This window comes from Rhinolophus hipposideros (assembly GCF_964194185.1).
Source record: "Rhinolophus hipposideros genome assembly, chromosome: 21".
Classification (NCBI taxonomy): domain Eukaryota; kingdom Metazoa; phylum Chordata; class Mammalia; order Chiroptera; family Rhinolophidae; genus Rhinolophus; species Rhinolophus hipposideros.
Window position 1 is genome coordinate 33,906,081 of NC_138067.1, and position 27,157 is coordinate 33,933,237.

General features: G+C 48.3%; 2 protein-coding genes across 4 annotated transcripts in view; one reads left to right on the forward strand and one right to left on the reverse strand.

Moving 5' to 3' along the window:
• Positions 1-715, reverse strand: part of ANKRD11 (ankyrin repeat domain containing 11) — a 200,676-nt gene extending 199,961 nt beyond the window's left edge. The window contains exon 1 of the mRNA XM_081031728.1: positions 475-715. The gene's annotated coding sequence lies outside the window, so the exon portion shown is untranslated. The remainder of the gene's footprint in view (positions 1-474) is intronic.
• SPG7 (SPG7 matrix AAA peptidase subunit, paraplegin) lies at positions 350-27,157 on the forward strand. Of its 3 annotated transcripts, none has more exons than XM_081031733.1 (17): positions 350-445; positions 2,601-2,703; positions 4,023-4,112; positions 4,689-4,930; positions 7,732-7,871; positions 8,978-9,080; positions 10,361-10,486; positions 10,836-10,998; positions 11,375-11,548; positions 17,755-17,879; positions 18,813-18,915; positions 19,748-19,858; positions 21,754-21,869; positions 23,528-23,684; positions 24,294-24,460; positions 25,101-25,178; positions 26,783-27,157. In XM_081031733.1, exons 1-17 carry the CDS (start codon positions 407-409, stop codon positions 26,981-26,983), a joined length of 2,238 nt encoding a protein of 745 aa, XP_080887859.1. In that variant the 5' UTR covers positions 350-406; the 3' UTR covers positions 26,984-27,157. The 3 variants fall into 3 exon arrangements, with proteins under 3 accessions (XP_080887859.1, XP_080887858.1, XP_080887857.1); XM_081031732.1 differs by lacking the exon at positions 350-445 and adding an exon at positions 781-978; XM_081031731.1 differs by lacking the exon at positions 350-445 and adding an exon at positions 787-1,077.

Consider the following 27,157-nt stretch of genomic DNA (forward strand, 5'->3'; position numbering starts at 1 on the left):
TTTTCTGAGTGTGTTCCACAGCTGTAAAATACCTACTAAAAGTATTTATTTCTCAGCGTTGTATGAAATAAGAGTGTGTGACATGGAGCCAGACACTCGTTACCACTCAGGAATATGGCTATTGTTATGATTCGTCCTTAGGCCCTGGGGAATACAGAAAAGCACAGAAACAAGTATGTCCCCCTAACGCTTCCACTGGAACACTCAGCAAGCTTTTCGGCTCTCACCAATCATCCGTCTCAGAACTGAGCATTGAAGCGGAGCGAAGGTGGGCAGGGAAAGAGGTGGGAAAGGTCAGGAAGGAGGCAGCCTGGGCCGGGGATTAAAGACTCCCGCCTGCTCATTTCCCACGGGCAGCGAGTGGACTGTGGTGTGTGGGCCGTGATCCTGACCACCAGGGCTGGGAATGACTTTCAGAAACGAGTCAGCGCGCCTCCAGAACAAGGTAACTAGTTGAGGAGACGGTTATCTTACTCGAAAGAAAACATCTGCAGAACGAGATTCCAGACTGTGCCCGCGTCGGGGGTGCTCGGCGACCCTCCTTCTTAACGTCCTTCCTCTTAACCCGGCCGCCAGGCTGCGCTTCTTCTCGCGGCGCTCAGCACAGGGCGGCACTTGGAAACCAGTCGGATTCAGGGCGCCCACAGGGAACTCGACCCCGGAAGCCGAGACCAGGGGACACAGTTGTCCTGGAGGCGCCGACCGCGCAGGCGCCCCGAGTGCACCCCCCCCCGCCCCTCGACCGCGCAGGCGCTTGGAGGAGGCTCCCACCGCGGGGGCCGCTTCCGGGCCAACATGGCGGCCGCGTGGCTGTGGTTGCGCGCCCTCCGGCAGGGCCAGAGCCCGGGTCTGGAGAGGCTGCGGGGCCCCTGTCGGGGCTGGGGCCCAGGCCTCTCCGCCGGGGCTGGGAGGAGGTGGCCATACTTCGTCCACAGGCCTCCGATGGGTGTCGCGGGGGCCGGAGGCCGAGCCCTGCAGGTAACCCCGGTGGCGCAGAGGCCGCTCCGGCTGGGCCCGGGAGGAGGCAGCGCATCCGCACAGGCTCCGGTTTGGGTGTTTTCAGCCTGTACTTCGTGGGTCAATATTTTTTACTGTTCTTTCTGGCTTTTTAAAATTGCATCCAGTAAGAGTTTCACCGTTTTCTAGCAGAGACGTACTTTACCCTGGGCTCGCATTGATTCTGGAGCTCTTCGGGATGAATTCAGCGCGGTCCATACAGTCGCCCTCAGAGGTCGCCTGAGGGTTTTGTGTGAGCAAAATACCACGTAGCTGTATTCTGCTTTTGTCGTGTGGCTTCGCACGTTATTGACACACAAATTCATGGAGCACTCTCTATGTGAAGGCTGTGTTCCAGGCCCTGCTAAAGTTGACATTTCATCCTGAAAGCAAACAAAGATCCAAACTCCTGGTGCGTTTTTGGCTGTTTTTTCCCCCAGCCCTTTCTTAGTTCAACCTTCACATTCTAGGTCGAAATTTATTATTGTTATATTTTTCCATCACTGGAGGACGAATTTGAATTATAATCCTATTCTAGATTACTGGCCACCTTCCTGAACCTGAGGGCAACAATAGATGTATTACAGTTGTTTTTTGGCTTGTTAGTTCTATTGAGAAGGAACATTATAATTCACTATCCTTAGTCTGACCCTATGCTTATTCTATGAAAGGATGGGTTGAAGTACACAATTCACACATACTTGTGAAATCTAAACAGATTATCTCACCAATGGTTATAATAGTAATAAACTAAGGTAACCTGTTTAAACAATCTTTGGGGATGACTTTGAAGAATGACAATTTTTTTTGTGTGTGCTATTTTTAACACACTGATATTTATTTACTGGGCTGAGTCCACATTCTGGGTTCTCCATTGTATGACTTCTGGTCATCATTGAGCCAAGAATAGTAGTAGTAATTGAATGGGGCAATAATTGTATAGACTAGGAATTTTCATTCTGTTCCGTACTAAAGGAAATTGCATGTAATGTGCTCCTTACCAAAGAGCACTGAATTGAGCAAGGTGTTATTTTTCTCCATAGCAGCAGCAGGGCAGGGATGAGCTAAGGAAAAAATTAAAAATAAAACAGAAATTAAGAAGTGGCCAACACACACACAGAAAAAGTTAAATTGGACCACCTTAAGAATGCGAAACACATTCAAGTGGGAGAATACTCATCTTGAAAACAGAACTTTGGTAATGTAGACTGGTAAACTGCTGGAAGTGTTCTACATGGAGTCGTCTGGAGATATCAGGAGCAAAGGCTCTCGGCAGTCACTGCAGCCTTTGAGAACTCTGCTCGGCATCCTGCAGCATCGTTGAACCTTGAGGCACAGAGTGGTAGCCAGTGCCCTGTGCCTTTAGTTCAGTGATTCTTTGCTTTGCTCTCTTGGCTTTTGATGTTTTGATATCTTTTTTTCTTTTGATGTTTTGTCAAAACTTTGAAATAATTCTCAGACTTTCTTCACATTTCAGGGCAATATAAACATTACAAATAAATAAATATTTGAGCTTTTAGGAAAGATTTTGCATCAGGGAATTAGTCCTTGTTGCTTTGGTGTGCTGTTATGCTGGTATGAGTTTCATTCTTTCTTTTTTTCAGAGTTTGCAATTGCGACTGTTAACCCCTACTTTTGAAGGGATCCATGGATTGTTGTTGAAACAGCATCTAGTCCAGAATCCAATCAGACTCTGGAAGCTCTTAGGTGTGTATCTGTTGAAAGAGAAGTGACTGGCAGAGCCTGTGTCATTTGTATAAATTAGGATAAATTTGAATAAATTAGAATAATATTGCTGGTTTGACATTGACAGGAAAATGAAATCACCAAGAGATCCTTTGGCTTCTGTTTATCGTGAGCCCTTAGATGCTCTGAAATGAAATTTACTTAAAGGAAGCTTGAGGTTTGAACAGACCATTTTTGCTTATTTTGAGTTGTCCTTTTTGTGTTTTTTTTTTTTTAATTATGGTATATAGCAGTAATTGGGCTGCTTGAAAAATCTTTGTCATATTCTCTAGCCAGCTCCAAGAACATTTGTAAGGATCTAAAGAGTGGCTCACATGTTTTATATCCAGAAGGTAACTGAAAACAGCCTGTAAATAGTTTGCTCTCACAATGGAGTTGCATGTACTGTTTGGTGAGACACTGTGACGTCCTGCTGTCTTTCTTAATCTTAGGTCAGAGGACCTTAGGATTGACACCTGTAATTTTACTCCCCCCTTTATCCAGTTGGAACAGGGAAAAAGTGAAATCTTCTGACTCCTAATGTACATGAAACAGCCTGGTGCCCCACATAGTCAGGGAGAGCTGTGACTTGGCAGCAGTTGGCACATCTGCTGTCTGTTTTCCCATTTAAATCTACAGACTCACCCAGTGGCACACACTTCACCCTCCAACCAGCCTGATCTGTGTCAAGTGGCTATCAGCGTAGTTTCACTTGTGATTCTGTTAATGTCTGTGAAAAAAGGTACAGCTCCGTCATAGTTAAGAGAATCTTTTCTTCCCCATCTTAAACACTGATTGGTTCAGACCTTGCACAAGACAGAGCCTTTTGTGTGAGGAGTGATGGTGATGGTGAGAGCTGGGTTGCTGCCTTACTGCGTGTACCAAAGCCACTTGTGTTGTTCATTTAAGTTCATTTAAAGTGACTGTATGTATTGAAGAGATTGTTCTCCAACAAACTCATGACACTTTTTCAAATTTATGTTTATAATTATTTTCATTCCCTCACATTGACTGATGTAAATAACAAATACTTCATAAGTTGAAGTAGCTTTGTATTCTGTAATTAGTAAATACTATACTAAGAATGAGAGAAGTAAATGCTTTATCTCAAACTTCTAAATCTTATGGATGTAGGTTTGTGTTTTGATTTGGTTGTTTGAGAATATGCTGTTTTCCTAGATGTCTCCCTGTAGTTGGAGATCTTTATTTTTTTATTGGTTTTTTTTTTTTGCTTTTTTTTTTTTTTGTTTTTTTTGTAGTTGCAGATCTTGAGTGTTAAATATTTTCCCTATTCACTGTAGGTGGCACTTACTATTTTAACACTTCAAGGAAGAATCAGAAGACTAAGGACCATGATAAATCCAAGGGGAGGACCCCTGAAGATGATGAAGGTAGATCTATCTATCGGGTATTCTGGAATAATGGCTAGCGTGGTTGTCTTCACACGCACGTTCTAATCTAAGCAACAGGAGTCCTATCTTAAAAATAGAGCAAGCCCAGGCACCTGTGCTCCCCTCGCCTGGAGCACACCTGTCCCCAGTCTCTAATGCGATTGCTGGATCCTTCCTGCCTGTCCTTTTAGAAATGCTTCCATCAGCACCTGTGTCCCTTGTCATCTTTAGAATGCCTGTAGGCAGGCGGCATTTCTGTTCTCTGCATGGAAAGAGTGAATCTTGGATCTGTCCTGAACTCAAGGTTCTGGGGCAGGGAGGAAGGCACCAAGACTCCTTGGCTGAACCCACCCCCATTTACACCCAGTTAGTGTTGCCACTGCCTCCAGGCTTGAGAAGCAGCCCCAGAGGAGAGGAGGGTAGTGTGTGGCCTTGAAGAAGGAGTAGCAAAGATCACTGTCCTATAAGACAACCACTGTGTGCCAATCAATTCTTGCCCCAGCCCCCAGCTGGACAGGGCGGGTTGGGCCTGTGTCCTAGGCTTGTGTCTAACGCCCCTCTGGTCCTGGCTCGCAGAGGAGAGGAGGCGCAAGGAAAGGGAGGACCAGATGTACCGCGAACGGCTGCGCACCTTGTTCGTCATTGCTGTTATCATGAGCCTGCTGAATGCGCTCAGCACCAGCGGGGGCAACATTTCCTGGAACGACTTTGTCCACGAGATGCTGGCCAAGGGCGAAGTGCAGCGGGTCCAGGTGGTGCCCGAGAGTGACGTGGTGGAAGTGTACCTGCATCCTGGAGCCGTGGTGTTCGGGCGGCCTGTGAGTGAGGGCATGTGTGCGCCCCTTTTCCCTCAGTCCCTGACTGCTCCCATTGGGGTGGTTGTCCTGTGTTAGGTATTCTTAAAACAAGTTAAGAATCTCTTGATGTAAAGGAGGGTTTGTTGAAGTTTTTTTGAGCGGTGGCCCACTAAGATGGAGCTTGAAATGGGGAGAGGCAGAATTGTCTCCAGACAGAAGCTAGCGGGTCCCACAGCTGCTGTGGTGGCTGCGTACAGAGACGAAGAGAAGAAGCAGTGACAGAGTGGCCACAGTGGTGACTCCCTGGCACGAGGGACTAAGGAGAAAGGAACCAGCTGTAGCCCTCAGATTTTGCTCAGTCATTCTGGGCGAGTGGTGTGGCGCTGGCTGGTGGTCAGCAGACAGGGGACTTTTGGCAGGTCCAGGTGCGTTGAGGTGACTGGGGGTTGGTTGGCCAAGCAGAAGTCTCTCAGGATGGGGGGTAGGGGCAGGAAACAAACAGCACTCCGAGGCGGTGGCTAAGAGTCAGGAGTCAGGCAAGGGCTGGTCCTCAGACAGGAGCAGGAAAGAAAGGGAACGAAAGGGACCCTGCTCAGCTCCCAGCTTAGGCACCCCCGCTCCTCCACCAGCCTCAGGAGAGAACCCCAGCATGGTCAGAACTGGAGAGTGGTGCCCTAGTGAGAGGGGAGTGGCACACACTACAGAGGGATTGGGAGGGTGGGATTTTGTACCAAGTAGAGGGTTGGGCATCAAAAATGGGGAGTGACACACCCTAGTAACAGTGGCCTAGTTGTCTGGCGCTGCTGGGAAATGAGGTGGGGCACATAGAAACTGGGCCCCAAAAGCTTGACTGTGAAAACCCTGGTGTGAAAATGAATCGCTCTCTCCGATCTCTGATTCCCCCTTCTCGTTTTCCAGTAACCACGCACCATTGTCAGGCCTAAGAAAGGTACCACTGATACTAGAATATTTTCTGAAGGACTTTCCCTGTTCATGTTTCTCAGTCGTCTTTGTACTGGCCTTAGAGACTGTTTTTGTTAGTATTTTAATCCAGGATCCAATCAAGGATCGTGGAGTATATTGTCTTGTTTCTTTAGTTTCCTTCCCATTTTTTATTAAAAGCTTGCACAGTGGGAAAACGACATGGAGTAAAACCATGCCCCTTTCTCCACACTGGGACACAGACAGGCGTTCTGGGTTTGACTCACTCCGCTTCCCTGGAACACGGGTTTACTTTTTTCTGCAGGGTATTCTCTCCCTTACAGCAGGATAGCATGGTATCCCAGCGCATGCCCTGCGAGCACTCCAGTCTCTGCTCTGGGTTTTGAATAGGGTTGAATGGTCAGTGGAGCGCTCATCCTGCCTGAGCATGCTCAGTTGTGGGTCACGCAGCCCAGAGCGTTTCTCTTTCAGATCAGATCTCAGGCATGGTGTTTACAGCTGGTTGTCAGTTGACAAGGGCTTATAATTTAGTTAGGGTAATAGGATCTACACAGAGTCTGCTAAACAGTAAAAGTGAGATTCCAGTGCACTTAGAAATGAGCAGTCATGATGGAGGCTGCCTGGCCCTGAGCACTGAGTGACCTGGGTGGCTGCCGCAGGGCCGTGCAGAAGTGAGCAGATGATTTGGGCCCAGGTGACCAGAGAAAGCTTTAGAGAGGACGTGGGAGTTGAATTGGCTCCTGGACTCATATATACGTTTTACTCTTGGAGCTTGGCATGGAAAGAGAGTCGTTTCTATTTTTTCCTTTCTATGCAAATTGGGAACCCTGTTTACAGGGCCAGGCCAGGTTTGAGTGACTGAGGCATTGAAGAAGTCCAGATCAGATATTTGGGGTTAATTAGCCATCAGGTTAATCCAGCAACTGAGGCCCCCTGGGTTCCAGCACAGACCGTGGTCCCTGTGTGGTGACTAGGGGGTCCTCTCGTCTGCCTCTCCACTTGTCCTGTCCCCCATGATGTGGTGCCTGGCCGGCCACTCTCATAGTGACAGTCATTCCTCAAGGAATCTTCCGAAACTCTTAAGAGCCAGGGCACATCTGGTTGCTCAGTTTAGATTCTAAGAGTGTGTTTAGAATCTGAGCTTGGAACAGCTGAATGCTGGGTAGTGTGTGGACCGGGCACTTAGGAAAATGAGTGGGACTGGTGTGACATAGTACGTGCTGGTGGGAAGAATGAGGCCCGCCCCATCTGTCCTCCTGATCCTTAGGGGTTCTGCAGATGTTTCTTCTAGGGGGGCTCCAGACTAGCTCAGGAGCGATCCATCCTTGTGACCAGGTCAACTCACCGTGAAGGGACTTGGGGACCCAGTGTGGACTCCTGGCCTGGTTTTGAGTCTCTTTCTTTAAGGCCTGTGTACCTGGGGGAGGAGGTGATTTTGCTTCAGGGAACTGTCTGCCTGCTCATTCTTCCTTAGTCTTTGCTCTATCCAGAAAAGGTTTGCTGAGAAAAAACACATTGAGTTGAATTTCAGATTCAGCCAGTGGTTAAACACAAACACTTGCATTTCTCGCCTTAGTAAGTGGATTGTGCATCTCCAGTGCAGCACTGCAGGCATGTGGCTGTGTCTCTGTGCTCTGCACACTTGGCTGAGTGAGGCAGGCTGCGGAGTGTAAAACATACATGCCTCCCTCCATTTTCTTAAAATGTTTCTATTAGTGAAAATAGGGAAAGTATATCTACTGAAATTTTGTTGTAATGGTGTTGGAGAAAACGAAAACGTTTAGACGTGGAAGTAGTTTCTGAATGACATTTGTATATTGAGGGATCAGCAGTGTGTCGTATTTGTCACTCTCACAGTTCCTTCTGCCTTCTGCCCCCAGAGGCTGGCCTTAATGTACCGAATGCAGGTGGCAAATATCGACAAGTTTGAAGAGAAGCTTCGAGCGGCTGAAGATGAGCTGAATATCGAAGGCAAGGACAGGATCCCGGTTACTTATAAGCGTACAGGCTTCTTTGGAAAGTACGTTGGTCATTTTTGTTGGCTCCTGAAGTAAAATAGGCTTGGCTTTGTAATGTAAGAAACAAACCACAAGCAAAAATCTCAAACTGGCCTTCCTATAGTTCACTAGACCCCCTTGTGGGACAATAAATAAACCTGTGGGTGAATGACATAACGCTGGAAAATTTGGAAATGTGTTAGGCTGTTGAGGTTGTTTTTAGTCACTTTCTTTAGCTGTCTGTTGCATTTCTGAATTTAGCACATTATGGGGTTGCTGGCTTCTACAAATACAAAAATGTAATAGAAAGGGGAGAAGCATGGATGTCTAGCAAAAATTCTTGGTTCCGTATTATAGAGAGAAATAAAGACGGTGGGGGGAGGTGAGGGGTGGCCCGTGTGTCGAGGGACTGCAGATTCCTTAGTAGGAGCAGATCAGTCAGCACAGTTGGGGTTCTGACTGCATTCTGGGACCAACAGTGGCTGAAAGGCGTGAGCACAGAGGTTTACTTGTGGACATGCTATGTAATTCTGATAGACGCACAATGCCAGTGACTAGCGAACATGCCTGTGAAATGATAGGTCTCTCAATTCTACAACCCACTGGCTCCTGAATGCTCAGGGCTCTGAGGCTGCACCTCTAGTTTATTGTAGGAATGGTAGGGTACAGGGTAGATGGGTGGCTTCCCCTCTTCATGTGGACGGCTGATACCATAAAGTGTACTCTTTATTCTAGGCTTACTGCCTTACTAACCAAAATTAATGGCCTACTTTTGAAAACAAAATATATTGAACATGAAAACCTGCTCTTGTTGGTTCATTAATTATCACAAGGTTCTAGATCACAGGCTGAGTGTGTGGCGTCAGTTCTTCTGGCTTCACGCCATGGTAATATAACTGTATCTCCAGTGTATCCACGCTCCATCTGACAGTTTGGGAAAACTTGAGAATTATGAAAGAGGATAATTGGTGAGAACTGGACAGGGAAACCCATTTTTATGACCGTTCATTCTACACGTTGCTCTTGGAGGGAGGGGTTGCTCTTCTCATCTTTGAAACGTCCGTAGTCCCTGACTTTGTTAGGTGTGACTGCCTTCTGAGCCTATAACTGCCTCTCTTTCTCCCACCAGTGCCCTCTATGCCTTGGGGATGACAGCAGTGGGCCTGGCCATCCTGTGGTATATTTTCCGTCTGGCTGGAATGACGGGAAGGGAAGGAGGATTCAGTGCTTTTGTAAGTTGTACAGATCATTTCACACTGAACTTGTGGTCTTAGGATCTGTCTGTGTTTGTTCTTGCTGAATGCTTTCCCTGTAAACAACAGAATAAGTGAGAATTAACCTGTTGCAGGGGCCTGCCTGGAGCCATAATTTGGCAGCTCATCTGTCCTTCTGCTTGGCTGCCTGGAGGGTGTACAGTAACCAGCTTTAACTGAGGCCCCCGCTCTGTGACTTGTGGGGTGCCTGAGCCAAGGGAGTTATAGGGCAGTTTATTCTGCAGTTTTTAGCATCAGCTGGATAGGACTCTGATTTTGATTTCCCCTACTAGCTAAGACACTGAGAAATTTTAAAGGATGTCTTGAAAAGAATATCTGTGATACACTTTAAAAGTATTCTTCTGTTGTTGTGGCATTCATTATAATATGCACGTCCCCGCCCTGTCAGGTTGTATGTGGCCTCCTACTCCCTCCCTGGGAACTGTGACAGGGCGGGGATGCAGTGTGACCTCCTTGCTTCCGCTCAGATTAGGACTGTGTTCCTGTGTCTGTAGCTCAAGACTTACACCCTTTTAATGGCAGCATGGTGTGTCATGTGGGATTACAGTGGGTGCCATTACAGTCACGTGGGCTTGTACCGTATTTTACTCAACCAGTTTGATAACTCTTGCATATTTTTGCCTGTTTATTTTTATTGTTGTTTCTAAATAATACTCTTGATTAATTCCCTGCACATGCATCTTTTGAGTACCTGTCTTAATTGCCTGTTTAGTGTGCCTTCCTGAAAGGAGACTCGCTGAAGTTGAACGCACTCACTAAGACCTTTCTCTCTCCTGCCTGATTTGCTCTCCAAAACTTTTCTGTTAACATTTCTACCAAGACTCCCCAGAATTGAGTATTATTACATTCCTTTTACAATCAGAAAAATAAATCACATAGTAATGGGAAAAACCATATAGAAAAATAAGATAGTTTATGCAAAAGAGATTGTTAAATTATGTGGTGTGTATGTGGGAGTTTTGGTTTTATGTTTTTAAGGCAAATTGCTAGATGCTAGACAGCTTTCTTCCTGTTAATGATGTAAAATAAACATTTCTCCTTGTATGTCTGAAATGTGACCGTAACTGCTGTCTTCATGAGTGGCGAGGGTGTGGGCTGGTCCTTCCGGGTGTGGGAGGAGGTCCGAGAGGCCGATGGGAGGTGAGCGTGCAGGGTTGGGACAGGCAGAGCCCGCACCGAGGGGCTTATCTTCTCGCTGTAGGAGCGCCCAACACCCTGTCCTTTGTTCTTTTGCCCAGAATCAGCTTAAAATGGCTCGTTTCACGATTGTGGACGGCAAGACAGGGAAGGGAGTCAGCTTCAAAGACGTAGCAGGAATGCACGAAGCCAAACTGGAGGTCAAAGAGTTTGTGGATTATCTGAAGGTGAGCCCGGTGTCAGGCAGGAGATGGGTGCGAACGCACTCCCAGAGGGGAGAACTGCACCGATCAGATGTGTGTGCTGCTGTGCTGAGCTGGAGACACGCATGTGCTCTACGTGCTGGTTGCTGTTAAACTGTCAGCACGGGCTAAATACACAGTTGTCGACCAGCAGAAGGGCGGAGAGTCCATCACTGATTGCACCCGAAGCCATCTGGGACCCTGGCTCCTTTGAGAACCATGGAAACTATAGCAGATTCATGTCAGTATTGAGCTGACCTTCATGGGAGTCGTTTCCTGAAAACTCTGTCTGGAACACCTGAGATTAGTGTCACATTGTCTGCTGCTTTTCTAGAGCCCGGAGCGCTTCCTTCAGCTTGGTGCCAAAGTTCCGAAGGGCGCACTGTTGCTCGGGCCCCCCGGCTGTGGGAAGACACTGTTGGCCAAGGCAGTGGCGACGGAGGCCCAGGTGCCCTTCTTGGCGATGGCTGGCCCGGAGTTCGTGGAGGTCATTGGAGGTAGGCTTTGCTGGGGGCACAGCAGACAGGCTCACCCGACCATTTGTCCAGGATGGCCCTCCTTTCACACGTCCTCCCTCAGGTGACTGAATTGATGAGGAAAGGGGGGAATAGAGAAGGAAAAATGAAACCCGTGTTACAGGAAACATCGTGTTAATTAGAGAATTGGGTGATGCTGTTGATTGAAGGGGCTTCTACGTGTGGCTCCAGGAGTCCAGGAGGGTTGGCAAGCTCCAGGGCCTGTGGGGATGAGGCTTGGCTTTATGTGCATGACAGGATGCTTGCTGAGCTTTTATCCTTCGTGGGCAGCTTTGGCCCAGAGGTGGGGTTCATATCTCATTACCTGTCCGCGTCCTGGCCCTCTGGGTCCCCTCAGGCCTGGGGGCTGCCCGTGTGCGCAGCCTCTTCAAGGAAGCTCGCGCCCGGGCCCCCTGCATCGTCTACATTGACGAGATCGACGCTGTCGGCAAGAAGCGCTCCACCACTATGTCCGGCTTCTCCAACACGGAGGAGGAGCAGACCCTCAACCAGCTTCTAGTGGAAATGGACGGTGAGTGCCTGGGCCCCAGCCGCTCCTGTGGGGGGAGAAGTGTTTCTGACTCTTTCAGAGTTGTTTCCTAGGTGGATTTGCACTGCATATGTTCGTTGTTCCTTATACTGATCAGTTCCTTATACTGATGCTCACAGGCATTTTATTTTTCTCCAGTCACTGGTCTGTATTGTTTCTCCACCTTAACCACCTGCCACAGGGGAGGGTCATATCAGCACACAAAGAACCATTGTCTAGCAGATAATAACTAGAAACAAGGTCATTTTAAGAACTATTCACCAACTTACTGCACTCAAGAAACACAGCTTTTGATATTAAAAAAGTCAAGGCAATAGTAAAGAAAAAAATGAAGACTGTAAGTTGCAGGACAGGCTGTGATGTTTTTTTCAGTCTTGAATAAGCCCAGTTGATTGTGCTGTTGTATGTATCTCTATATGCTGCCCAGTTGAAAGGTGACCCAGCTGGAGGTTAGAGCAGGATATTCATGGAAACTGATGTGTCTGTCACACTGAAAGAGGTTCTGGGTGTCCTACCCTTGAAAATGACTTCTGGACTGGCTTTTACATAATTCCTTTTTCTTTTTAATAGAAATGACCCAGTAAAGTTGACATGGAATTGTTTTTCTTTTGAGCTACTTTTGTAAGGTCCTCTTTTTGAGTGTGTGTGGGTATATTTATTTTTATGGTGGTAATATATATATAACATAAAGTTTACCATTTTAACCATTTTTCAGTATATAGTTCAGTGGCATTAATTACATTTTTGTTGTGCAACCACCATCCATCTCCAGAACTGTTTCATCTTCCCAAACTGAAACTCTATCCCCATTAAACACTAACGCCCATTGCCCTTCCCCAGCCGCTGGCACCCACCCTTCTCCTCTCTGTCTCTATGAATTTGACCATGCTAGGAACCTTATATAAATGAACTTATACAGTATTTATCTTGTTGTGACTGGCTTATTTCAATGAGCATGATGCCCTCGAGGTCCATCCACGTGGCAGCGTGTGTCAGGATTTCCTTCCTTTTTAAGGCTGAATTGTTCCATTGTATAGATAGACCACATTTTGTTTATCTGTTCATTTGTTGATGGACACTTTTGGCTATTGTGAAAAATGCTGCTATGAACATGGGTATACAAGCACCTCTTCATGTGCCAGCTGTGTAAAATCCATTTTTAGCTTTAATCAGAATTCTAGTTGTATTTTACATGTTATCGATGAGGAAGACAATTTTTTCTCGATGTATTTTGGGTTCTAAGAGAGCCAGTAATTTTTGTGTTTCTTTTCCTAAAGAGTTCTTACCATTTGGGATGTGTATCTGTTGACTATCATACAGAGAGTCGAATTTGATTGTATGTGACGGAGGGCAAAACTGTTTTTTAACCTCTTGTCTTGAAATAAGTCCAGACTTACGAAAGCATTACAGAAGTAGTTAAAGTGTTCCTCTATACCTTCCTTCAAGCCTACGAAAGCTGACATGGCTGTGACCAGGACATGAGTGTCCACGAGGGTCACCTCTCAGCCTATGGATGTGCCTTTTCTGGTCCAGGATCCAGTCCAGCCCACATGTCACAGTTAGTTGTCCTGTCTCCTTGGTCTCTTCCAGCCCGGCACCATTTCTCTGTCTCTGTCTTCGTGATGACACTTTTACAGTCCACTCTCATTAAAGGACATCCCCCACTGTGATGCTGTGCTGTGTCCTCAGAGTTAGGTCGAGTTGGTCATTTGGGGCAGGAGCAGTGCAGATGTCTCAGTGCCCTTCACTGCACGTGACGTTACCATGCCTCCTCCCTGGTGCTGAGATTTGTACTGAGATGGCTGCAGGCGGGCATGGTGCGGCCGTTCCTCACGTTATTGAGCAGGTCAGATGGACTGATACATGTGGAAGCATTTCGTGAGCTCTGAAAGCTCTGTGCATTTCAAATCTAGGTGTAATTTCTAACAAAGCTGAGGAAAGGGCTCATAAGATAAGAGCGCTTCCCCCTGGAGCTGCCTTGCAGACCTACTGCAGCCTGTCTCTGTCTTTCATCCAGTTGTCCATCAACATTTGCTCAGGGACAGTGGATGGCACAAACAATCAAGATCTGAAGAGCCACCTTCCCCCTGAAGAGCAAGCTTTCCTGAGAAGGAATTTTCCAAAGACCTCAGAGATGGGCGCCCTCCAAGAGCACTTTCCAGATCAGGTTCCAGGGACCCCGTCCCCTTCCGTGTGTGGCAGGGTATCATTCCTGGTGATTACGAAGGGACTCAAAGGTGGCTCTCACTGTGGCTGAGCACTCAGGGCCATGGGAAGTATTGCACGTCTCTTTTTGCTTATATTGCTTTTTGCACGGAAGACAGAGACCACCTTTTTGGGCAGACTTGAGCCCACCAGGAAGCATTCACCAGATGGCATCTTCCTCTGAGCGGAGCCTCTCTGTGCTGCCTTGAAAAGAGCTGCTTCCGCCCCAGGATTTGCTCGTGCCCAGAATCCCCTACTGAAGGCCTCTTGTTGGGCTAGGCCAGCAGCAAACAAGTCCCTTTGTGCAAAGACACAGCCAAGCATTCTCAGCTCTTCAGCTGTGTCTGAGGAGTCTTTGTTGCTTCTTGGGGAAGAGCAGTTTCTATTCATTGAAGTACAGAGCGCAGAGCAGATGCTGTGTTGATCGTGGGAAAAGCTCGCTGAGGAAAAGAAATCCCCACCTCCTGGGTCAGGCAGAGTGGGTCCTGCAGGACCGGACACCACATGGGAAGGGCACCTACGCCTGAGAGCACTGGGCCCAGCCGAGCAATCTGAAGGCAATCACCGTATTACAGTTTGACTGGCAGAAAGAGGGCTTTGCACTGAGTGCCCCTGCGCCGGGCGTGTGCATCTGAGCCTGTGTGAGACAGAGGGAGAGGACATATGCTCGGACTCTGCACGGAGTCTTTAGAAAACTCCAGCTACCATTCACATGGCCTTTTCCATTTTAGTCTAAGATCCATTTTCCGTGACTACTTGTATAAGGTGTGAGGTCTTGGTCATGGTTCATTTTTTCCTGCCTGTGGGTGTCCCGTGGCTCGAGCACCATGTGTTTGAAGCATTGTGCTTCGTCCACTGAGTTGCTTTTGCATGCTCGTCAGAGCATAGCTGGCATGTTTGGGAGAGTCTGTTTCCGGGCCCCCTGGCCTGCATCGCACCATGCAGCCTTCTTCACCCAGCTGCCCAGCAAGTCTCAACAGCGATGGTGTGAGTCCTCCCACTTTGCTTTTCTCGCCCAACTTCTCTTTCCTTTGCCTGTTCATGTCATGTTTAGAATAAGTTTGTTCACATCCACCAAAAATAATCTTGCTAAGATTTTTTTCCAACTTCACAATCATTTTCTTTCTTTTCTTTCTTCTTTTGTTTAAATTAAAGTTTATTGGGGTGACAATTGTTAGTAGAGGCACATAGATTTCAGGTGTACGATTCTGTAATACATCATCGATATATCACATTGTGTGCTCACCACCCAGTCTCAGTTCTCTTTTCATCACCCTATATTGGATCCCTGCTGAGGTTTTGATAGGAATACTCACCTAGTAGGATAGCGCACTTGAAAAATCATGGCAACACCAGATGGTGGTGAGGATGTGAAGGGAATTGGATCTCCTACATTGCCAGTGGGAATGTGAAATGTGCAGCCTCTCTGGGAAACAGTCTGGCAGTTTCTGAAAAATTAAACATACACTTACCATACAACACACTCCTGAGTGCTCATCCTAGAGAAATGTTTACACGAAACCCCTGTGCAGCAATGTTCATTTGTTTGTAATAGCTGAAAACTGGAGATGTACATGTCCTTCACTGGGTGCATAGTTATACTCTGGTTATGTCCTTTTTATGGTTTCCTTGCAGCAATAAAAAGAAACTAACAGTTCTCACACACGAAACCGCTTCAGTGGACCTCAAGGAAATTACACTGAGTGAAAAAAGCCAACCTCAGCAGGCCAAAATTGTATGATTCACAAATTTATATGAAACTATCAAAATGGCAGAATTCTAGAGATGGAGAATGGATTAGTGGTTACCAGGCGTTAGAAACGTGGGATGGGAGAGGGTGTGACTGTAAAGGGAGGTCTTCCTGCTGGTAGACTCTGTCTGGATTGAGGTGGAGGTTTCAGGAATTTTATGTGACAAAACTGCAGAGAACGAGGCGCACACGGAGAAACAAGTGCACGTAAGACTGCCTGACTGTGCAGTGTGGATTTCCTGGTTTTGACATTGTGCTGGTTACTTAACATGCCACCCTGGAAACGGGTGGAGGACTTCTCTGCATCATTTTTGCAACCTGATGTGTAACTAGGTCAGAATACAAAGGTTCAAAAACAAAACCCTAGGCGGTCCATATGACCACGCCTGGGAGTAAGGGGTCAGTTCTGCAGGAAGGTCAAGGTGACATGTGATGGCAGAGCTTCGAGTGTTGCTGCTCAAGGTGTTTCTGCTTGGAGCTCACTGACATAGCATCCACTCTTCTTGCCTTGCTGTTGTTTTTCTTCTGCACCCACTGTTCCTACTATTTTCGACATTTTTTCCTCTCTGTGTATGTAACTTCAGATTTCTGTATTCACATGTTGGCCTGTGGAAGAAAGGCATTTCAGAAATGTGAGCGATGAGCCCTGGCAGGTCTCCTGAACCAGGGTCATCCCGAACCTGGGATGGCGGTGTAGGGGCTCCCCCTACTCCCCAGACAGACACCAAGGAGGCCTGAGGGAATGCAGCTGCGTCTGTCCAGGGCACCTTCCTCCAGCCGCCTAGTTTCCTGCGTCAGAGTTTCATTTAACTTAATCGCATCCGCGTTTCACTTAAACCAGCGTGAGAGCAAATGGAGCAGAGGGCTGATGCCTCGCCCGCGCTCAGTGGGGCTTACTCTTGTTGCTGAATTTGTTTCAAAAGTCAGGGTCATTTTCAGACATCACCTCTGCATGGGCAAAGTGGATACTTTCCTACACTCGCTACTCTTGACACATGAATGGGGCTGGACTTAGCATGGCATCCTCTCTTATCCCGTTCCACAGTGCACACCCAGAGGAGAGTGATGTCGCATCTCCATGAGACGTTTCTTTGAAGTTCTGGAGTGATTTCCTTGTGAATGGGATGTGGTTTGGGCTGTCCTGGTGGCTGCTTCTCAGTGACATGGGTGTCAGCCCCTTGGTGAGGTGGGTGCCGCCCTGAGCTGGTACATTCGGCTGAGTTCCTCGCCGCTGTTGCAGGATCCTGGAGTGGTGTGAACGACAGTCTGCTGTGAGGCGGCAGTGCCTGACACGCTCTCAGGATTCAATTCTATAATATTTCTTCTAAATTCACTTGTTAATAGGCTTTTATTGGTGGTTCAAAATTGTATTTGTCAGTGTCAGTTTATTAGGGGTTTTTTAAGTTAGGAAGAGAGAGATCGTGTTACTTTTTTTTTGAAACTTTGTATTGTGGGACTTTTCAAACATCCACACAAGCAGAAGTGTAAAGTGAGCCCCCATGTCCCAGGTCAGCTTCCGTCTTGTGGGTACTTGGCCAGCCCTAGTGCACACGTCTCTCTCTGTTCCTCCTCCCCAGTGGCTTCTTTTGAAGCCAACTCAAAGTTCTGAATCTTAACATGCTCTGAATCTTATATGCTCTGAATGTATTTCTCCACATTCAGAGAAATACCACGATATCATATAACTTAAATTAAGTTCTTCATAGCATCTAATATCCAGTCAGGCTTGGTTTTCCTGGTTGCTTCATAAATGAGTTTTTGCAGTTGCAGATCTGGGCCACTGGGATGGTTTCTGGACTTGCTTTTAAATTCTCGTGTGAGAAACCTGGGCCAGAAAACGCAGGCCCTCAGACTAAGTTTTAGAGGTAGACTGTTCCAGATGTCTCCATAGTAGTGACTTTGGCCCAAGGAAGTGCCGTGATGGAGTGAGAGGAGTGCCCTTGCTCCCGGGCCCGCCCTGTTAGCAGTGACATCCAGGGGTGCTGTGTGGACTTACGGGTGGCCCTGGACGGCAGAGCCCAGGTTCCCATCTATGGTTCTGCCTCTGGGGAAGTAAAACCGGCCAATCCTTGCTCTTGCGGTGATCTTGGTGGAAAGCTCTCAGGGAAGGACCGATCCTGGGTCCTTTCTCATGTACTCTGGCAGGAAGTCTGTACTGTGTCCTGAAAAGGGACCCCTTGGGGAAGGCCACTGTTAGGGACCCGCACCCTAAAGGCTGCTGTCTGTCCCTCAGGAATGGGCACCACTGACCATGTCATCGTCCTGGCATCCACCAACCGAGCTGACATTTTGGACAATGCTCTGCTGAGGCCTGGCCGCCTGGACCGACATGTCTTCATTGACCTTCCCACACTCCAGGTCAGTGCTCTTGGGGCGCCCTCCTCAGCCCACATGCAGCTGCGTGTTCCCTCCGGTGCTTACCTGTCCAGACTTTCTTTGGCGTACCACTCTTCTTGTGGTTTGGCAGCTTGTATTTTGTTCACCCAAGTTGTTTTTCCCTTTATTCTTAAGCATCTGGGGTTGAATGGACTGGTCTCGGTTGAGTTTTGTAGCATCTTTGTTGGAGAGCCACAGAATTCTCATCCCGACCAGCCCAAGTCCTTGGTGCCACATGGGTGTGGAGCATGAGCTGTGTAGCTGCCCTGAAAGCAGGTGGAAGCCCTGGGGACCTCTGGACCCCACCAGCCTCTCTGTCTCTGGCCTCTGGTTGGACATCCACCTCTGGGTGGCTGGGCCTTCATGGTGGCCCCTGAGGGAGCAGGAATCCAGTATGCAGTGATAAGGGTCATGTGTGTGGTAGGGACCAGCATGGGTAGACAGGGTTTGGAAGATGAACCTAACAGTTGGTTAGTTGCTTATTGTTCCTGTAGGTACGTGCCTAGGGGCGCAGGGCTGTGGCTCGTGGCACACCCTGAGATCATTCTGGGTTCTTCTCGCAAACTGCTGCTCTGTCCAAGAAGTGAAGCGAGACTCCCCTGTGACACTGCTTCTGCAGGAGTGGCTGTCCACCATCCTAACTGTTAGGAAACATTTACATTGGGGTCTAGAGCATACAGGGTGTGCATGAATCCAAAGTCCTACAGAATAACTTTGCTATGTGCCATGCACTTTATTTTCTATTGTTTCTTTTTTTCTTTTTAATTTTGGAATGCTGCTTGCAGCACTAAATTGGTTTGACAAACTGGGGTCATGACTGATGATGAAGAAACTCCAGAGAGTGCCTCCCATGTGGCTCCTGGCTGTGGAGCGGACGAGCCAAGCCCACAGTGTCCTCTCCCCTGTCTTTGGCAGGAAAGGCGGGAGATTTTTGAACAGCACCTGAAGACCCTAAAGCTAACCCAGCCCAGCAGTTTTTACTCGCAGCGTCTGGCAGAGCTCACGCCAGGGTTCAGCGGTATGCGGGCCAGTTCTTGTCAGTCCTGAGGGCAGAGCCTCTCCCCAGAGCCCTCCACCCTCTGCTCTGGGACCCACGGGCAGCACAGCCTGGCGGGGAGTGGGGTTGTGCACACAGAGCGGGTAGGAGATAGAAGGATGCCCGACACTTTACTTTTCCTCCAAGGGTGGAAAACCCACCAGTGGTTGCGTTGCCTGCATTCATCAGCCTGAGCCTGTGTCCCCTCCGGGTGGTCCTGGCCATTCTGCCTTCAGGGCTCCACACACAGGCCTCTTCAGTTCCTTTGCAGCTCAGACTGCTGCTCCCACCAGGTGCCGCCCTAGCTAGGCCATGTCACTCATGGTCTCAGATTTAATTCGTAGAGACAGACATCACAGATCAAGATGTTTTTCTGTATGGCTCTCATTTTAAAGAGTAGTGTAAACAAAAATCCCTTTTATTGTGATATAATTTCTTGTATTTTTTTTTAATGCCCTTAACTAGAATCTTGTGGATACCAGAGAGCCTTTAATTTCTTAGCCATCAGTATATGAATTATTAGGTAGAATGAAACACAAGATGGTACGTGGACGCATACTGAATACAGTTGTGTAGTAAGCAGTGGAGAAGGCAGAAGGACTGAAGAGGTTGGAGTGGGTGTGAAGATGAGGTGGTTCTTTGGGTCTGTTGTGTGAAATGGCTTCAGTCCAGTAAAGCCCGGCCCTCACCAGGCCTTCTCTTTCTGCTCCACTTCCCTTGACCCCTCTTCATCTGTTTGGGGGCGCCTCCTTCCTTCCTCCTCTCAAGCCCCGAGGGCGCATGCCAACACCCTACGCTCCTGTTGCACTGACAGGTGCTGACATCGCGAACATCTGCAACGAAGCTGCACTGCACGCTGCACGGGAAGGGCATACGTCTGTTGACACGTCTAACTTCGAGTACTCCGTCGAGCGTGTCATTGCAGGTATGAGGCACGATCTCCAGAAGTGCCCTCAGGGAGGGGCGCGTGGAAGGAGTGGGTCAGACTTAGACGTGGCATGGTGGACCTGATCAGCAAGGAATTACTAGATGAGAGGGAAATACGTAAAGTGGTTCTGGTTTGGGAAGTCAGGGCTTTACACTGTGACTTACTTTTCCATAGTTTAAAATATTGCAAATTTCAATTTGAAAAGCAGACACTCTCTTGAAATAGAAATATGAAAGGATCTTGCAAACCCAAATGTGAGTGGTGCTTGGCCCATCAGCCGTTGCGGTACCTGAGAGCCAACTGCTGATGGACGGGCCAGTGTGCATGTCTTTAGGGGTGCACACTGCCGCTGCCCGAGGACGAGGGGGCATGTCTGCCAAGGGCTATGCCCTGCTGGTCAGCTCCATCTCTGCCGAAACTCGTGCGCTCCGCTCAGCACAGGAATAGAAGAGGTGCTGCTGGCAGTGCTTAATTAAGCATTGCTGCTCGAAGTGGGGTCTGTGGACTTCTGTGAGGAGAGCAGGATGAAAACGGAGAGAAAGCATCTAGAAGCTTCCATAGCTTCATGTGACAACATTCAGACATGAGCAGTGCATCTTGTCCTTGAACAAAGTTCAGAACAAAAGTATTAGTTCAAGACACTGACGATTTTAAAAAAGGGAAAGGGGTCCTTCCTACAGATGTTTGAGGAGCACAGGCCATGCTTAGAGGTAGTGAGCCCCGCATGTAGGTCATGAGCCCTCCATCATAAGCTGTTCCTATAGGAAGTGCATTCCCATCGCGCTCAGTGTGAGTTAACATCTAGACAAAAGCCAACAAGTTCCCAGGCTGCAGCTTGGAAAAGATGTGAACTTGCGTGGATAGAAAGGACTAACGTTGCCGTTTCTTACTATAAATTTGGTTTTATATTAGCCATTTATTTTTATGTGGAAATTGATAAGCTTACAGTAATAGTATCAAAGCGGGAAAGACTGGAGAAAATACTAACAGAATACTGCCCCCCATGTATGCAGTGCTTAGAACAAGACAAGCTCTCCTGTCATTCCAGGGTAGACTGTCTGAGCTGGAACACGTTTGTATTCAGGAAAAACCCATCTCGTGGGGTTGTGATTTCATGTTTAGGAGCTCATTATAATCAACTCTGGTTGAAATGGCTACAGCCAGTGTGTCTTAGAATGTACGACTATGGTAATGGTGGTAGATGATCCTAGTAGCACGATATAGTAAATACTCTGAAACTAGAGCTTCCTCAAGTTGCATAAAATGGAAACTCAAGGATGTCTGGGACAGTGAATGAAACCTCAGCAGTAATTTGAACAGAGGAAATGAAAGATAAAGACACACCGGGTGGCAGGTTAGCTCAGTTGGTTAGAGCGTGGTGCTGATAAAACCAAGGTTGCTGGTTCAATCCCTGCAGGGGCCACTGTGGGCTGCGCCCTCAATATAAAAAAAAAAAAAAAATGAAGTTAAAAAAAAAGCTAAAGTCACCAAGGTGGTCAGCTACTCAGGGTAAAAGAGAACTACAGAGTCACAGGGACTGCAGCTACCTGTCTACAAGAAACCTAGAGCTCAGAGTGGCTCGTGCTAATCCTGTCAGCCCTGCAGCCCCACTCACAAAGCTGCACGAGCTGTTTGGATTTATTCCATCATTTATGGAAGTGGGAACAAGCATGGTCCACTCCAACCTCTCCTACCTAATGAGTTTCCCTTCAAATTGGAGTAACAGTGAGGACTAGTTGCGGGTGTCAGCTTGGGGCAGATGCAGGAGGTGACCATCCTTGCCTTGATGACATCTGGTACAAAATCTTGCAAGGCTGATTAAGGAAGGTTCCTCATATGCTTACGCAGGCTTCTCAGTGCGCCTGAACTCAGGGTCCTGGCCGTTCTTTCAGGGACAGCCAAAAAGAGCACGATCCTCTCGAAGGAAGAGCAGAAGGTGGTTGCGTTTCATGAGTCAGGCCATGCTCTGGTCGGCTGGCTGCTGGAGCACACCGAGGCTGTGATGAAGGTAGGGTGTCGGGGGGCGGGTGCCGGGAGGATCTGGTGTGACCCCAACTGACCCTGGAACAAAGCTGACTTTGGAAGTGCCACCTGTTTGTGCGCTTGGTAAAGATACAGCGCAGTCTGAGGTGGACCTGGGAACAGGTGGGAGGTGACTGCAGGATCCCTCCCCTGGGAAGCGTAGGGCAGGAGGAGGTCTGACATCTAAACCAGTGGGGTCCAGTTTGGGCGTGACTGTTGGAAAGTCACATGACTAGTTGGGGTCTCATTCCCCACCTATAGTCAGTCTTGGAATTAAGAATTGCCAAGTTTACTATCAACTCTAAAATCTGTTCATCTAATGATTCCTAAGCTTAAAAAGAAATGAGTTTAGTACACATTTGTGAGCTTGATGAAAATGTATTTGTATCAAATGGTAATATCATAGCTCTTCCAACATGTGTGTATTCATGACCAGGAGATGCTTGAATGACCATTAAGAAAACTAAATATTGGGGATGCAGGTGCCCCGTCTGTCAAGGTGAGGGCATGGATTGAATCTTACCCTCCATATAGACCTGAGCGAGTAGAGCCATTGGCAGCCTGTGCAGGTGGTTTGGTTCTACCAGCTGGGAAGGAGCTGCACTCCAGTTCCCTGAGACCCAAACTGGGGAACAGTGGAGCAATCCCCAGTGTGGTATGTTAGTGTTTAAGGTCTGTTAATCAGTGGTGTTCGTTGTAGCAAAGCAGATGTTAGTCTGATGTTTTGTCAGTCATGTTTGGTGAAGTCACTGCTGATCAGGCCAGTTCCTTTTATATGCTCATCAGAGGGCTCAGTCTAGTGTTTTCTGACAGAGACAAGTGTATGCACCAGTCACTGAGGTGATCAGAGCCGGGCCCAGGGTGAGTCAGGTGGGACAGTCACCTAGGGTGATATTTGTGGGATGCTACAAAACTCGGTCATCAAGATAAATATTTCAATGCAAGATAAACATCTCAATAAAAATTAATGCAGAAAAATCCATCATAAGTAAATAATTTAAAATGCCCTGTTTTTAGCAATTTTGCTTCATTTGTTGACTAACAAGTCATAATCAGAAAACCTCCTTCCTGAGGCTTATACTCTACTCGGGCAAGATGGTGAAGTTCCTGCTTGGTCATTATTTCCAGGCTTTTCAGTTGTAGTTCACTTTAGTGTTGGATTTTAAGTTTCCTCTTCTGATTCTTGGGGGACTGTGAGGTGGTCCTCCTGCTGCCGTCACCCTCAGAAACAGCAGTCCGTCTCCTTGTTTCTCAGGTCGCAGGCTTTGTCCCCCTGGAGCCGTGCACACACCTGGTGTTGGGCTGTGGGGGAAGGTGAAGATGAGGAGTCTCTCTTCATAGTCTCCTGGTCAGGGTGCCCGAAGCAGAAGTGGTGATAGGAGGGGGTCATGGGTGCGGGGGTGCTCAGTAGCGTTGGTTCACCTAAGAGGCCCTGTCTTTGTTCTTTACTTATATATGATGTGATGAAGTCGCCCACAGTGTGCGCCGGTTTTCTTTAATTATAGCATCTTGTTATAAAAATGGGGCAAGTACAGATTTGCTCAACTGCTTTGACACTCTCCGATTAAAGACCTTACACTGCCCCACCTTCACCTTTAAAGCCTGTGTCCTGCCTGTTAACTCGGGCCACCTGACATTCTGCAGGTCTCCATCGCGCCTCGGACAAATGCTGCTCTGGGCTTTGCTCAGATGCTCCCGAGAGACCAGTACCTTTTCAGCAAAGAGCAGCTGTTTGAGCGGATGTGCATGGCCCTGGGAGGCCGTGTGTCGGAGAGCATCTCCTTCAACAAGGTCACTTCTGGTGAGGAGCTGGCCCTGCAGGGTCTGGAGTTCTCACGGTGCTTTTACATCCATTAGCCCTTCTGCGTGGGGAGGGGGGTGAGTCTGATGGAGGGATTTGAATAGTAGGATGTGCAGATATAGTTTGAATTTCATTAAGTGTTTTTTTAAAAGATGAACTATGGTCAAAGAAGATTTGGAACTAAGCAAGCCTTTTTAAAATAATTGTTACAAAAACTTATTTACATGCAGACGATAAACACATTTAATTGGTTAATTGTTGGTAATTCGAGCCACTTCACGGTTCTCAAGCTGTTATTTACTGGGATGTCCAGAGAGCAGGCTGAAGAGTTTCCCTGCTCAATCCCTGTGATGTTGGGGTTCCCTGTTGACAGATGTGCCAGAGAACTGCCAGTGAAGTGAATGCCATTATGCACCCCGAGTAGTTGTGTTTTAAACAAGAGCATTTTCTTTTAGTTTCCGGACTCTTTTAAGGAACAGTAACAGGATTCAGTTGTCCTCTGGGGACTCTGTATCTGCTATCAGGCTCAGGTGTATACCAATGGGGTCCCTGTGGTGCCCTGACTCAGTATCACCAGCAGAAAGACTGTTGTTTGTCCCCATGCCCCAGGGGCGCAGGATGACCTGCGGAAGGTCACTCGCATCGCCTACTCCATGGTGAAGCAGTTTGGGATGGCTCCGAGCATCGGGCCCATCTCCTTCCCCGAGGCTCAGGAGGGCCTTGCAGGAATCGGACGGCGCCCCTTCAGCCAGGGCCTCCAGCAGATGATGGACCATGTAAGTGCACAGCCCTCGCTGCCACACCTCAGGCGGTCTCTGCTCCAGCCTGCACCACAGCTGGGGGAGGGGCACGTCTCCTGTGCTGGCGCTGTGCTCTCTGCCGTGGGAGGACTGAAGCTCCCTATTCAGAGGAGGCTCCTCACTGCGCCCCCACATGGTAGCTGTTCCTCCTGACCTTTTGTCACTCTGACCTGCTGAGTGTGTGTTCTTAGATGAGGCTCTGTGTGGCTCCTGATGAAACTGTAGCTGATGGGAAACTGGGAAGAGTATCACATAAATGCATCAAATGACAGAGCCAGGGCCAGTGATCCCCGTAGCCAGCAGGGATGCACTGCACTGTCCCTGACACACTGGGCCAAGGCAGTGTTTGGCCTGTCCTGGTGCACAAGCATGTGAGGCAGCTGCAGGCCTGGGGGACAGTCAGCAGGGTCCCTGACCTCCGGGAACTGGTGGGCAGGCATCCTGACCTAGGGCATTCCCAGGGAAACTTGGCAGCTGAGCGCTCCTGTCATTGTGAGACAATAGGCTGTTCTTGAACCTACGGTCCTTTCATGTACTTTGGTACCAGCACCAGGCTGTAAGGATGACGTGGCTAGTGGTCAACTGTGCTCATCACAGAGCTCTTTTTCACCCGCAGGAAGCCCGCCTGCTGGTGGCGAAGGCCTACAGGCACACCGAGAAGGTGCTGCAGGACAACCTGGACAAGCTGCATGCGGTGAGACGGTGCTTTCCGACCTCCAGAAGTTGTGTGTGTGTGTGTGTGTGTGAGGGGTGACCATCACTACACCGTGCGGGCACAACTGGTCACCCTTTTCTGTAGTATTTCAAACGTACACAGAACTTTAGAAAACAACATAACCAGTATGTATTCTACCGGTTCAACTTCATACATTTTTTAGCCTTTTATTATGAACATGTCAAGCCAGTTCCTTCAAAGTAGAAAGAATATAATAAACCCTCATGTGCCCATTACCTAGCATTAGCAATTGCTAGTGTTTGGTTAATATTGTTTAATCTTTTTCCAAGTCAAACTTCTGAAAATTTTAAAATAAATTTTAAAGTTTAGAATAGTTTTAGATTTCCAGAAAAGTTGCAAATATGGTAGAGTTCTCTTATACTCCACATCCGGTTTTTCTCTATTGCTAACATCTTCCATTAACGTGTTGCATTTTTCACAACCTAGTGAACCAATATTGATGTTATTATTCACTGAAGTCCACACTTTATTCAGATTTTGTTAGTTTTTCCCTAATGTCCTTTTCCTGCCCCTTCCCCCGACCCATTACATTTAGTCATCAGGCCTCCTTAGGCTCTTCTTGGCTTTGTCAGTTTTGACTTTTCTGTTGTTGATGGCCAGCTATGGCAGTGTTAGAAGGATGGGTCTGATGTTCTCATAATAAGACTCATTGTTGGGGTGGGGATCACCTCTTGACCCCAGAGGTGAAGGCACTGTGTCCCTAATCGAGGTGGGCAGCTCTTGGTGGATTGGCTGTTGTTTCATGAACGTGAGGCTCTGCCAGCTTAGGAACTGTGCTCGTTGGGTCCTCCAAGTTTCACCACAGACTGGCAGTACCAGTCTCCCCAGGAGCTGTGGGCAGACCTGACCTGTTGAGCCAGAAACTGCCATTGACAAAGTCCTCAGTGTCCCATGTGGGCAGGACTCAGGCTCCCTGTGGTGAGCTGACAATGTCCTGCCTCACACCACAGGACGGGGTACAGGACGTAGTCATATATTAGAGCAGCCACACAGAGGAAGTGGTCGCTCCAGTTTTGGGGTGACGGAAACCAGTCCAAGTGGCTGTGGCAGCATTCCTTGTAATGGGGACTGAGCGGCAGCGACGGGCTGCTGGCACAGGACGCGCGCACAGGATTCATTCAGCGTTTTCCACAACCACATGTAGAGACAGAGGCTCCCTTCCAAACTGTGAGGTCCCCGTGCCAGCATCCCTTTCCCCAGGTGCCAGCGAGGAGGTTCTGCGTTTTAGTCCCCAGCCCCCATGCAGACACACACACCTTGTTTGGTAAAGGAAATTGAAGTTGCCCCACATAAGCAGAGATTTGGAAGGGAAGCAGAAAATTAATGAGGCTGCAGCTGGGAAATCATCTCCAAGGTTGAGACAGGGAGTGATTCTTTGCTCAAGCTGCCTGCATGTGCTGCTTCCCTGGGAAAGTAGCCTGTCCAGGGGCGTCCTGCTCACAGACGCCCCTTCCTGGGAAGCTGAGGGCCCCCCCTCCGTCTCAGGGCTCTGCTCTCAAAAGGCTCTTCTTGTCTGTGCCCTTAGCCCCCTGGGTTCACACACTGCCCTTTGTTCTTTCTAGCTGGCGAACGCCCTGCTGGAGAAGGAAGTGATCAACTATGACGACATCGAGGCCCTCATCGGCCCACCGCCTCACGGGCCCAAGAAGATGATCGCGCCTCTGAGGTGGCGTGATGCCGAGAGCCAGAAGCAAGATTCTGGGGAGGAGGAGGCACCTCAGCAGCCCCCGCTTCAAGGGGAGGAGCCGTCTTGGCCCAAATAGCTGGACCTCGTTAGTGGTGCCTGTGAGGACTCAGGAGGTGAACTCCTTCAGCTGTCCCCCAAGTTCCCTTTCGCCTCAGACTTGTACCTCTGGGCCCTCACTGTTCCCTGCTGAAGGGCTTCTGAGATTTGTTGGTTTCACGACCTGTGATTAGTAAAGTCTTTGCGGAGATGA